This window comes from Colias philodice, chromosome 6 (assembly GCF_061535455.1).
Source record: "Colias philodice isolate Cphi_HAF_F1 chromosome 6, ilColPhil1 Martin Lab GWU primary, whole genome shotgun sequence".
Taxonomy (NCBI): domain Eukaryota; kingdom Metazoa; phylum Arthropoda; class Insecta; order Lepidoptera; family Pieridae; genus Colias; species Colias philodice.
In genome coordinates this window covers 5,704,885-5,718,322 of record NC_143091.1, presented here as the reverse complement: position 1 = coordinate 5,718,322, position 13,438 = coordinate 5,704,885, and the positions used below count along the sequence as shown (strand labels likewise).

The 13,438-nt window shown below is 33.4% G+C and overlaps 1 protein-coding gene across 2 annotated transcripts in view; it reads right to left on the bottom strand.

Moving 5' to 3' along the window:
• The window catches only part of LOC149487707 (lachesin-like), a 67,817-nt gene that overhangs the window by 20,371 nt on the left and 34,008 nt on the right, over positions 1-13,438 (bottom strand). The window contains exons 3-6 of one of the 2 annotated variants that reach the window (XM_089696347.1): positions 11,186-11,319; positions 8,692-8,877; positions 8,197-8,389; positions 3,031-3,159 (exon numbers count right to left, since the gene is read on the bottom strand). In XM_089696347.1, coding sequence (XP_089552473.1) covers positions 3,031-3,159; positions 8,197-8,389; positions 8,692-8,877; positions 11,186-11,319 — 642 coding nt within the window. The remainder of the gene's footprint in view (positions 1-3,030; positions 3,160-8,196; positions 8,390-8,691; positions 8,878-11,185; positions 11,320-13,438) is intronic. The other variant, XM_089696348.1, reaches the window with a different exon arrangement.

Genomic DNA, 13,438 nt, shown 5'->3' with positions numbered 1-13,438 from the left:
AAAGAGAGGGGATTACAACTCTCGATTTTTTCCCCTTGTCCCCATGATTTTTGTACGGCGTTGCGGAATAATGGATTAAAAGCAGTATAGCAATAGTATGACACAGATGCCGTACATGGTCAAATGACCAAATTTACCCCCGGTAACTCTCGGAAATTAAATAAAAATTCCGACTTGGTGGACCACCATTTTTGTACGGCACTGAGCGGTTTCTTATTATTTTTAATGGATCTATCGATGGTTAAGAATGCCGTACAAAAATATATGACCAAAATTTACCGAGTCTACCTGTACTTTTCAATTCTCATCTGCACTCAGTTGGACAGCTTACAAGTGACGGCATAGTGATGAATCTTATTATTTTTTGCTCTGCTATCGTTCTAGATATGTCCCCTGCTGGTTCATTTGACCCATATTTTTGTCCTATGCGGGCTTGTAGTCTATTAGTAATTGTAGTGAGTTTAGTTTTGCTTTGAATAAAATAAGGATGTACAATCAACATCAGTTTTGATGAAGCCTTTAGAATCATATTTATCCTTGGTCTTATTGGATAGCGAGATAACTTAATTTTTTATTTAAACTGCTTGGTTCTTTATTTTCTCTACTCTCATAGAGCATTAAAACGATTATTAAAAAAAACCCTAGAACATAGTAATATTCTAAGTCATCCACAAACAAATTCAAATCATACTAATGTATTTCCCAAAGCGAGTAAACTCTCTATACCTACATTATAACGCGACATTCTCATAGAGCTTTTAAATTTTAGATAAAATGTGCACGTTTTAATCCGTGTAACACATTACTTAAAAGCAAATCTTTGTGTACTCGGACCCGGGTTTAACTGTTACAGTTGCATAAATATTAGGATACACATAAATGTATTACCATAATGCAACTTTGTTTCATTTTACATAGTAAACAGAACAAAGGCTACGTGCGCAACATTTCTTAGCGTAAATAGAAAAGTCACGTTTGCACGGCTTACTTTTAAATCCATCTGTTTCTATATGCAAGCTGTATTTCTCATTTCTATTAACTATATTCAAGCTGCTCTTTTCATCGCACTACTGGTATAGCGGTATATAGCGTACAATCCAATCAGACGAGTGTTTACATCGGAAATGCCAATAACAGAATGCAAATACCTACTGGACAACACGTTCGAGCGTCCGCTGGTCACCAACAGCTACGAAAAACTTTTAATACATATTGAACTAAAACCACAGGCGGATGGAACCAATTCATGAATTTAGATCGATTAATTAATGCTGTTAATTGAAACGTTGCGCTACCATATTAGGAGCAAACATAAAATCCGTACGTTTATTGAAACAATGTTACAAAAATAAAACTCATCATACAGATTTGATTCATAAAACATATCAAATTATGAATAGTAGAAAATTGAGGTACAGCGCACGTGTTCGCATGGAGATGATTGAAAGCTTTGTCGATGTATAAAACAAAAATTGAATTTTACTCACATTGATTGATTACGTTAACATAGTACATCGAATACAACCCATGAAATGCTTTTAATTTTAATAAATTTAATTTAATATCCAAATGAAATGCTACAATATCTTTGAGTGATTGTTTATTAATATAACAAACTAATTGATTTTCTGTTAACAAGCACTTAGCAGCGGAATTATCACTGAATCATGTAATCCACCTGAAACCTGATTAAAACAAATATTGTAGTAGGTTATTACGTCAAAATGATGGGGAATAATGTTGAGTACAGCTGTGGTTCGATGCACCTAATCACAGTTTCAAATTTGGGTAATGTTGTTACTATCGTCATAGTGAAGCACCATCCATGCAAATGGAAAGCGTACCTGAATCTAGCACACTATTCAGCTTCCAACTCAACGTGTAAATGAGAATTGATCGTGAAAGATAATATTCTATCGCACACTGCCAAAAGAGAACATATTTTGGATTTAGTGTCAGTTAGATGCTGTTAGGAGGTAATAGGGAACTTGGTATTAATTTCGCTTCTGTGTTAACATTGTTAGTTGTTATATTATTTGAGCGCTTGGTGTTTTATTAATTAGTTTTTTTGTTTCGTTAATAGAACTAGTCGTGTATGAACATAATGCACATAAAAATACCATAAAACGAGTTCTATTTCATTTATAATGAATATGTACATTTTATTTGTAGTGTTTTGTAAGAATATATTCCCTCTCCATTAAGTCGACGTTACTAAGATTTCCACACAAAACCCAACATCAAAGTCGTAGAAAACCTCTTCGTGATACATCAAACAATCCGCTGGAATTCAATAATGCTGAACATCGCTGCACGAGGATATCTTTAGCAAACTGATAGTCAACAGGGCACTAAACACAGGGACGAATACAAACGTCCCAGATCCGATTCATATGCAAGACACGCGTCGAAGATGATACGTGATAACACGAAAATCTCCCAATTGCTTACGTGTTTGAGATGTCGGGCCCAACAGTGTTTCCCGACCAACCGAGCATTGAATAGCTCCAATATAAATTACCCCGGGAGATCAGGCGATAAGCTCGCTCGGTACTAGCTTTTTGCTCATCGGTACACGCAGGTGAGTTGATTTTATCTATAGATGAATTGATTCATGTTTTGAATTCGTAATGTAACGATTTAGTTCATCTCTCATCGTTTTCACTTATTGAGATTGAAATGTAATTGGTCGTGTGGAGGGTCGAAATGAAATTGTTTTTTGCTATTTGTTTCATATCTATTATTTCAATCTACAAGTGGCTTAACGATATGAACAGCGAAATGGTTTGCTACAGATTTAAAAGTGTTTTACTAGTCAGTGTCAGTGTATAAAATTATAATTGATATTTCTATTTTTTATTAATGTAATAAATTACGACAAAAATAAAACTGTTCATAAAAATGAAGAACAATTACAGTTTAAGTAGACGCAGGAACTTAAAATCTAAAGCATGTGCTAGGCCTCAGACGATAATTACTTTACAAGGAGGCCCGCGCTCTCCACGTAAAAAGAAACGGTAATTTACTTACAGTGCACGTGGAGCATTATCCTCTTGCTAACGGACGGCGGCACGCCATTTGCCGCGATGCATAGATACGCTCCCATCTCCGAGCGAGTCACTTTCGTCAGGTTCACAATCTCGCCCTCCAGCGACATTACTGGGGAAATATGCGCATGTTAATTTTCATTTTTATGGAGGACTGTAGGTGCGACGTAATAAACACTGTCCGTTACATTTGCGGCAATTACGTCAAGCTGAACGCTGAAGGGATTTATGGAATAGGCATGAATTAGATGATCGTGAATTTTATAAATGTGGGACTCGTCGGGAAAATATTTAAATACTTAATACATTTTAAAGGTACACAATATGATTTTTTACTGAAGTATACAATTAATTGATTAATACAACCAGCACAAATAAGTTTAATTTCTAATTAGAGCATGCTTAACAGTTTCTAAGAAGACAATTGAAGTTTTATAAGTAAACGCTATAACAAATTTAAAAGTTTATAAACACTAAAAAAATAACAGCTTTGTCTCTTTTGTGTCTCGCCATTGAAAATTTTGTTGATATCTTGTATAAATCGAAGTAAAACAGTAATCGTAATATTTATTTTGATACTAGAAGCAGTTCACAACTGACTCTAACTCCAATTTTTATCAATATAAAACGTTGAGCGTCCTCAAATGCGACGATAAACATTTATACGCCATCAACAGTAGTGCTTACTTTACATTCCGCCGAGGAGCCTCTGAAAACACTTCCGAACACTAGTAGACATTCTATAAACAAATGCGGTTACTGGTTCAAATTCGAACCACTTCCCTGACACCTTACCACCCTAGTACATTTACAACCATTATTCAAACAAGAGCATAAAAAGCTAGGACAATATTTTCAAAGGGAACTGAAGGGATGGAAGTTGATGGTTTAAAGTGTAGAGCTTTTGGCCGTTCGACGATGTCGCTTCGTTAGCAAACAACTTGAACAGCGACCTACTGTGGAGTGTCTACTTAATTGAAATAATTATAAAAGTTAGAGCATACTTTAAATATTCCAAGAGTTGTGAGAAATGAATTTATACGTAAATGACTAATTTTGGTAGACTTCGTGGTGGCTTTAAAAAATTGACTATTCATAAATGTTTTAAAAAGTTTACGTGAATAACGTTTTTAAGGAGTCTATTAAGTCCAATAAACATGAATAGAATTAAATACAATATGAATAAAGCAACGATCTATCTAACACTTAATAATCAAGTAATTTAAACTCATTTAAAAAATATATTTTAGTGATGCGACTCCAATGCATTTATGTCTCATCGCAGGTCGTTGTATAAACTTGGCCTGTCGATGTGTCATAAGTCAAGTGTCACTTGAGCTCTAGTGCTTTCTTGCGTATAAATGTTTAAGTTCTTCATTAAAAATACTTTTAGATTTATAATTAAATAAATTATGTAAAAATACATGTTATTCCTCCAAGCTCATACTTCTTCCTTGTCGTATACATTATAAGTTTTAATATTTCCTTTTTGTTAGTGTTTTCCTTATTTTCTGTTATAAGATTTCGTTACTCAATTTTATTGAAATGATTTCATTATTTAAAGTTGGCAATATACATAAATTATAATAAAGTTTGTCTTCCTAGAATCTAATAAGGTATTCATATTATCTGTATCTAACTTTGTTCAGTAGATGAAAAGCATCGAATGGAAGGATGGCGGAGTTAATTTGCATCAGTCTTCGAGTAAGTTTCCTCCATTCATTCGCTTATCTACATAATTTACGCTAGAACATTAAAAGCGACACGTTGTTGTCATCGAAATATGTTTTATACCCTTAACACCCCAGTGTTAAGGGACATTTCGCGATGAAACCTTTTGTACTGTTATAATGATTTAAGAGTTACTACAATGCGTATGTATTCAAATTCAGAAATGTGTAGGGTTCATCATGGAAGAAATTACAATAAATTATTTGAAGGAATACTCAAAAAGTTTTGAGTTTGTCAATAGTTGGACGTAACCAAATTGGTTAAGTCTGACAACGTTCGGGAATATTTGTTAAGAAACATTGGCGCATGTAATAGATAGCCTGTATTGTTTCCCGCTCAGATTTATGGAGGTAACTTGTAACGGCTTCTTTAATTACAGTTCTTCACTCAAATTGATGATTGTTACTGACGTCAGGTAATTTAAAATTGGTCGGCAAAGGGTTTCAACTTGATACTCAATTATGGAGTATTTGAAAAGTGTTCCGGGAAATACTGATAGCTTGAACTACGAGTATACGCGCAGATAAATTAATAACTGCCGTGTTATTCTATAGAGTTTCCGGGTAAACGCTTCTTATAGGCGAGGAGAGCAATGGCAGCGTTTTAATCTCAAAGCCTGTGTGCCTGTATACATTCTGTGAAAGTCATTACCAGCAGTACTTTGTTAACTTAATGAATTGACTGATGGCAGACGGCGCTCGAACAGTGGTGGGGTTAAGTAGGACCTACCGATTAATCACCCTGTCACTACAGTTTCCAATTGCTACTCGTCACGAATCCCCTTTACTTATAACTATAATTAGTATTTCTACAAAGTATCGATTACCTTTCAAACGATATATTTTTCCATACGTCGTTATAACGTTAAGTATAAATAGATGAAATTCAAATCATACTCGATATAGGCCGATCATTTTAGCTCAAATGAAAATCTGATCAACAATATTTGAAATTATTAAACTCGCTCGCAATGACTGCTACTAAAATTTATGACTCAACAGTCGATATCTGACATTTATACATGATTAATATATTAAAGTAATTTTGGTCCATCGAAACATGATAATTATCGTGTATTAAAATTTCCACTGTAATTTATCAGAATAATTAAAAATTTCAAATTTGAGCACGATAATTTGTATACGATTGCCGTTGCTGTTTAATTTTATGAGAAGTTTAAATTAAAATTAGAGTTGAACTGTTTTTGAATTATTTCGTCGGCTCATGAAAAATTTGTGGGTTCGGAAACGATCTCATAGATATTTAATTGGACGATCGCAAGATAACCCTTATCTGGGTATTTATTTGACCGAATGCAGAGATGAGTAGGTAAGTAATTATTCCCGGACGGTCTCGAGATTGTAATCCCGTGGGATTAGAAAGGGCGGTGTGAATGGTAATAGGAGCTCTGAGGCAGTGCGGTCTGATTTACTGCTAAGATTCAATAGTGAATATTTTAAGCACTGATTTATACACCGACGTTTCTTAAACTTCTGCGCTGTCTATCGGCACTAACTCTATGATAAATGGCAAATGAATACGGTATGAAATTGTGTATTCATCTGAAATTGCAGTTTTATTTATTGCATGAACACTAGTCTGTGATTGTTCATAAATATATCATTCTACGTAAACTAAGAAATTGAATATTTTTGTAGAAAAGTTAGGAAAAGGTGAATTTTTTTACACTAATTGACAAAGCAATTATTTTAATGTTGGTTTATTAAATGTCTTAAGTTTTGTGCTGTACACGATGACCTTTTAAATATCTTTAATTTTTAATCTTGATAGTACCTACCTAATGTGGACCTAATGTGAATACAGGTGGACCAATTTAATAGTAGGTACGTAATAACTTTTCTTCGAACTACTATTCAACGAATAATCTTACATATTAATCAATGACTCAAATCAAATTCACAATTACCCAGTACGTACATCGAGTATCGACTATATCAAGAACGATTTAGTAATTTCGATATTCAGTATAGATAATGTTATATTTTATATTATATCAGGCCACAAAGTTTTAATACAACTCCATGAAAAATAAATACAATAAATAATTTTAATACGTAAATATGGAGACTTAATAACCGTTAAGAGTTCGTTAACGCAACACAAACTTAATCAATTAATTTGATATACGACACACTGCATTTAGTAATCTTTTGCTATGCAAATACAATTATGTGACTAATTCAATTAAGTATCCCAATAATACGGCCATAGCACGCAAACGTTCAGTCATAAAATTTGCATGATATCCCAGACCTATAAATTTTACGTTATTTCATGATTTATTTGAAAATGACTACATTAGTTCCGTTCTGCATTAACTAGTGTACTATCTTTTGGAAAGGAAATATTCCCGTGTATTCAAAATATTGCTGTTGTGATGGTATCTAAAAATATTATAAGGAACGTGTAGTATAATAATTTAAATGTATTGAAAAGGGGTCCTTATGGTATTTGCAAGAAACAGGGAAGATTTCCTCCTTGTCCATATCCTTATTTCAAATGTAGAGGACTGTATTGAAATGGTTTTCGAAATGATTTTTTTATAAGTTAAATATTTATTAAACATTTAACTCTATTAACCAAAATAATGACATCCGAAGCAATACTTTCCGTTGTTACTTATGTTGATTACGGCGAGATTGTTACTATACATATATTATGTATTATATTATTAAATACGCGTATATTATATTACGAATATCAAGTACCTAGCCTGAGCTGCGAACATCGACCATTATATCGATATCGCTTATCGATAATACGTAGTTTGCATTAATTGTTTATTGAAGCGCTTGGACATTATTTTATAATGGAATCTAATCAGCACTTGCGTTAATGATGTCATTTTAAAACCAAATTTTATTATTTGTCTGGGTTTTTTACAAACCTAGTAAGTATACGATTGAAATCATACATTAAATTACTCAAATATGAATCTAATTATTTAGTATCAATACTATTAAGAAGTTTAAATAGTTCTAAAAAAATAAATACACTTCAGGTAAATTTTTGTAATAACATTTTAACACAAAACACAAAAAAGTTCCGGCTACGAGGGGAGAGAATCGCCTTCATGTCCGGTGAAAATTATATTTTGTTATTTTTTCGTTATTCGTGTTTTTTTCTTTCAATTATATGTGTTTATTCAGTGGTGGAAAAAGATTATTCAATGATATGATTATGAAGGTTGACAACAAGCTTAGCGCGTAACTTAACAATAGTAACTTCTTCTTCAACTTAATGAAAAATATCACGACATTGCCATTCATAATTTTTGATAGATACATCTAAGTCAGATACATAGTGTATATTCTACAATACAGATATCTTCAATTCTAATTCCAAATCTATCGGAAATAATTTAACATCTAATAATAAAAGTACATTTAAAAAATACCTTTAGTTTTTCCTTGCGGTCCACCTCTAGAAATGAGATCGCCTCCATCTTCTCTCCGCCATACTATCTTTGGTGGTGGATATCCTCTGGCCTTACACACTAACTTAGCAGAACCGCCCTCAGGCACCATCATGTCTCCAGACGTCTCCTCATAAATGATGTCAGGCGGTATTACTACTTCTAGAAATGCTGTCTGCACAGAACAAATAGTTTAAGACACATAATTCTGTTTCAAGACAATCATAGTAGATACGTTATGTACGTATGTATTCAGTTAACATTATAGTTACTTGTTTAATTTGCAGCCCGAAAATGAGATTACTGTTGGCATATTACTAGTTGATATATGGTACCTTGACACGTTTATTCCAGCCAAAAGAATCCATTGTTATCCAAAATTCAATATTATAAAGATAATTAATTCGTACAATTAATTATATATAATGAAATTCAATATGTTGAAATTAATAGAACGGCATACATTATAATAATTACCTGCATTTTCATTGGATCTGTATTAACTTGGCACATGTATTGTCCCCTGTCCTCCCGCTTCACTCCGCGAATGTTGAGTGTCCAGGTATTGTAGTCGTTGTGGGTGACGCTCAGCCTCGCATTGTTCGTGATCACGTGCTCGTGTATAGCTAAAATTGCCTTTGTATCCGCCTTGATCCACGCTACCTGTCTCGGGAAATGTATCCAACAATCCGTCATATACATAAACTTTCGAACAACAAAGCAGTCGGACAGAAAGTTCCGAGTAAAAAGATTGGAACGGAACGGGCTCAGTCCTGCATATTCGATTATTCAACGATACAATACAATTTATACTACTGTCGGATATCTGAGCGCTGAATTTTTGTAAGAACAAGTCTAATTACAAGCGAATTCTTCCCAAGAGGCAGTCATGACAACGATCCTTGAGCGAGCAACACTATCTTGTTGCGAGAACCTCGCAAAATGCTCATGGAATTTTTAATTACATTTTCGTCTGGTAGCCGCTATGAGGCGCACTGTGGGCGCGCGGTGGAAACGCCCTCGTTTCGGCCGTTTCACCAAAGGCGTCGACATCGCAATAGAACTTAATTTCCTGCATAGCTTCTTACAAAAAGTGACTGTCCCCAAAAATATGGCATAAAACTCTTCCAAAGAATGCTTGTGATAAAATTTATGGACTATGGGTTACTTTTAATCATTAATTATAATTATGAAATAAAATCTAAGTAATAAGTTCATTTTACGAGTGCATAGTGCGCTACAAGAGATCAGTGCTATCATAAGAGTGAAGATTCTACTTTAGTTGCTTTCTTCATTTGAAAACAACTGGTGCAACACTAAATTGTGCTCTAGGGTACCTAAAGGAACTTTTACTACAAGTGTACATTTATATTCCACAAACAAAAGTCTTAGTGCAGTAACCTTATTTCATTCATATCTTAAACTCTTTATAATACCTATTTCATTTCATACGAACGTTAAAGAAAACTGAAAAGAACAATGCAAGTTTAGAAGTAAACTTATAAAGTTTATCCTATGAGTTTATCAAAGAAATTAAATTTTTTGAATACAAATATTGCAATTAAAATGTTAATAGTGTATAACATCTAAAAATGCATTGCAAAACTAAAACGATGTTATTATGTAAAGATATATAAATAAATTAGTAATTACCAGAAACTCATCCATACCAGCGGTGCATATCGAAGTTATGTTAATGTTGTTAGTGCTTTTACAATTTATCCTATGTGATTTGAGAGCAATTGATTTTTAAAAAACATAATAGCGAACTCATTTTGGTAAATGAAATAAAAAACAAGGCGTTCAATGATGAAAATTGTCATTATAAATATCATGTACGATCACATAGAGATAACATAACAAATGTTTCGATAATAGCATAGGATGTAGATTAGCTGTGGGGACAGTTGAGAGCTCTGCCTCTCGAAATGATTGAACAGGGACCAAGGGGGTTTGTCCTGGCTTTATTTTAATTTCGTAAAGTGACTGTTTTGCAAGCCCTCCTTACTTAGATGGAATAACCTCGTGGAGGTTTGTTGAAACAATTAGTAGAAAACATAGATGCTATAATCTTGAAACTTTTATGTCTTGCTTGGTTATGAAAAAATACATTTATGTTGGACCATATAAAAATAATTAAAACAAAATACTTATAATAAACTAAAAAAAAATTATAAAGAGTTAGATCTAGTGCGATTGTGTTTGCATGCTCTTTTGAAGTTAATTAAATACTAAACTCAAGAAACGTTCCAGAAAGTATGCATTTATTATGCTATATTTTTGCAAAAATGTATGCTTTAATTGTCCGCGTATAAAACGGCGGCAATTTTATAGTGAATTCTTGAGCTTTAGTTAATTTATGTACGTGTGTGTATACGGTGCAAGTGGTGCATTGTATTATTACCAACTATGCTGCTATTGTGAACAAAGTCTGTGCGAAAGTAATAGTGTCACACTCTATACTAGATAGAGACAGTATCTAAGTAGTGATGGAAAGTGCATAGAAAGTCGTGTGCTAAAGAAGTGTGCAGGAAGTGTGATAGTCAGTGCAGAGGTCTAAGTAAGATCTATAATTGAGACTAATATTATTTTATTTTATTTTATTATATCTTATGCGGAGAATTTAAAGCATTTTGTACTTTCTTAAAATTGAACTGAGCATTGATCAATAAATTTAATTGTAAATTAACAATTAAAAAACAAAACATGAATACATGACAGGTAAAGAAATAATTTACACGTGGTAAATACAAAGCTGCTGCTTGATAACTAAGAGCAATACATGTATAAATTTTACCATTCAGCTCCTGTTTCTCTTCCAATAGTACATGTGAGCTGAGAATAGCGTGATTTATGAATAAATAACAAATCAATAACGGGACCGTGTCTCACAATTATAGATCTTATCTCTGAAGTGCAGAGTGCTCCTCTATTCAGTCGGCTAGCTGTATTGAGTTAGTTTGATACACACCCTGGCAGTGGCGGAGTCGCCACTCACCCTGTAACCACCGAGGTTATTAACCACGCAGGTGAACGTTGCGTCTCTTCCTTGGGCGATGGTCACATTCTCCAGGGGGAACAAGAAGTCTGGCTCCAGACCTAGGGCTGAAACGGAAAATGATGTCATTAAACAGAAAACAGAAATTTCTCAGGCACTGAACAAAGTAATTGAGATGGTAAATGCTCTACATTCCATCGTGGAATATCTTTTATTCCTCTTTTGATAAATAATGTATGACTGACTTTTTACTTAGGATTTAGAATTAGGATTAGGTATACAGTAGGGTGGAGTGAAAAATATTTTTTTTCATTTTCGTTTCGGCATACCTGTAAAAAGATGTCATTATTGCTCATAAATACACATGCAAAATGATACTTTGCAGATGATACATTTAGAGGTGCCCCCAACATCATGAACTTTCAGAAATTCAAAAAATTTAGTCGAAAATCATTAAAGTTTAATTTTGACAAATTAACGCTAAATCAGATTCTGTGTTATCTCGTTGGTTGCCAACCGGAAGACACAGAATACATAATATTTCAATATATAAAAAAGTGGCTATCGCTGGCTACCAGTGGCTCTGGTCGGTGGCCCGTTTGCGCCGACTCTTGTAGGAAACGTTGATTTTAAACAGTGCCGTTAAGGAAATAACACTAATGTTAGTAATATTTCTTAATTACATTTTACACGTAAATACAATTAAGATCATAATTTAATATTTTTGATGTGAGTTCTATCTATAATTTCGCTTTGTTACAGTAAAGTGTTGCAAGTCAAAATACGACAAACGACATGTTGTCCTGTATTTTGTTTGCCAGAGAAGTACCCAGTGTCTCAATTACCAACTTGTACTGATGCTAAGAAACTATTACTTATTTATTAGATATGAATTTAAACCTGATAAAATAACAAAATTCATGATTTATCCGAAAGATTAGCTACGGAAATGTTTGATGTGTGGCGAAAAGCATCGCTTCCCACTATTAGCTTGAATAGAGTACTACAACTTATTCGACACACCGTATTCGATGAATATAGACGCTTATTAAAACCTTATCAAGACCGACAAACTAACAAAAAAGAACAAGAAAAGATAACTGAAGTATTTTGTCACTCAGTACCAAAGGTTATTTGATATTTGAAGTTGCAAATGCATTTTTTTATAACTCTCTTGTACTTGCTCAAAAGATTATACCGACTTAACTATGTGGCAACAATGTAAGAACACTGAGCCTCTGACTTCTAATTTATCTGAAGAAACCTTAAAAGACACCGTGAAAAGCGGTTTGACTACGTTTCAGAATATCAAAGATTTTCTATGCCTTGCCCAGGCCGTAAAGCATATTATCAAATTGGTGACATAAGCTTCAAGTGCAGTTTGCTGAAAAAGTAAACAAAATGATTTTATAATGGCAAGAGCATTAGTATCACGACTGCTAATGCCTAATTTTGAAAAAAAATAGCGTTATCTATACTAATATTATAATCTATACTAATATTATAAAGCTGAAGATATTGTTTTTTTGAACGCGTTAATCTCCAGAACTACTGGTCCGATTTGAAAAGTTCTTTCGGTGTTAGATAGCCCATTTATCGAGGAAGGCTATAGGTTATATATCATTACGCTTAGATTAACAGGAGCGGAGCCACGCGGGTGAAACCGCGAGGCAACCGCGAGCGCGTCTAGTACTAAATAATTACTTATTTCTGATATTTTCATTCCTCTATAATATCATTTTCATTCATGAAATACGTTAAAACAACTAATCAGGCTATTGTTTAGTGTATCACAAAGAAGTTTGTTATATAATAGACTTGAAGGCCATAAAAATACTGTGATTAAAAAAGAAATCAAAGTTTGCGAAAAAATCATATTTTTCTAATTTTCAATTGGGTTGGGGCACCTCAAAACATCAAGACAGGTAAACAATATTTTGTATGCTGAATTCACTCATTAAAATGCACCTTTCTGTCGCTATGCCGTTTGAAAAAAACAAAAAAAATTTTCTTCCATACATTATCACTCCACCCTAGTATACAGGCTTAGGATTACAATGCATAACTTTCTAATGTACAGGAAGATAAATTAATTCAATTTTTTTTTACCTTGTAAACTAAAATGTAATCAACAAGATTAATTAGGCTTTATATCACAAAATATACATCTGTTCTAACGGAGAATATCAAAGACTAGTTTCGAATTCAAAACGTTGGATCTATTTA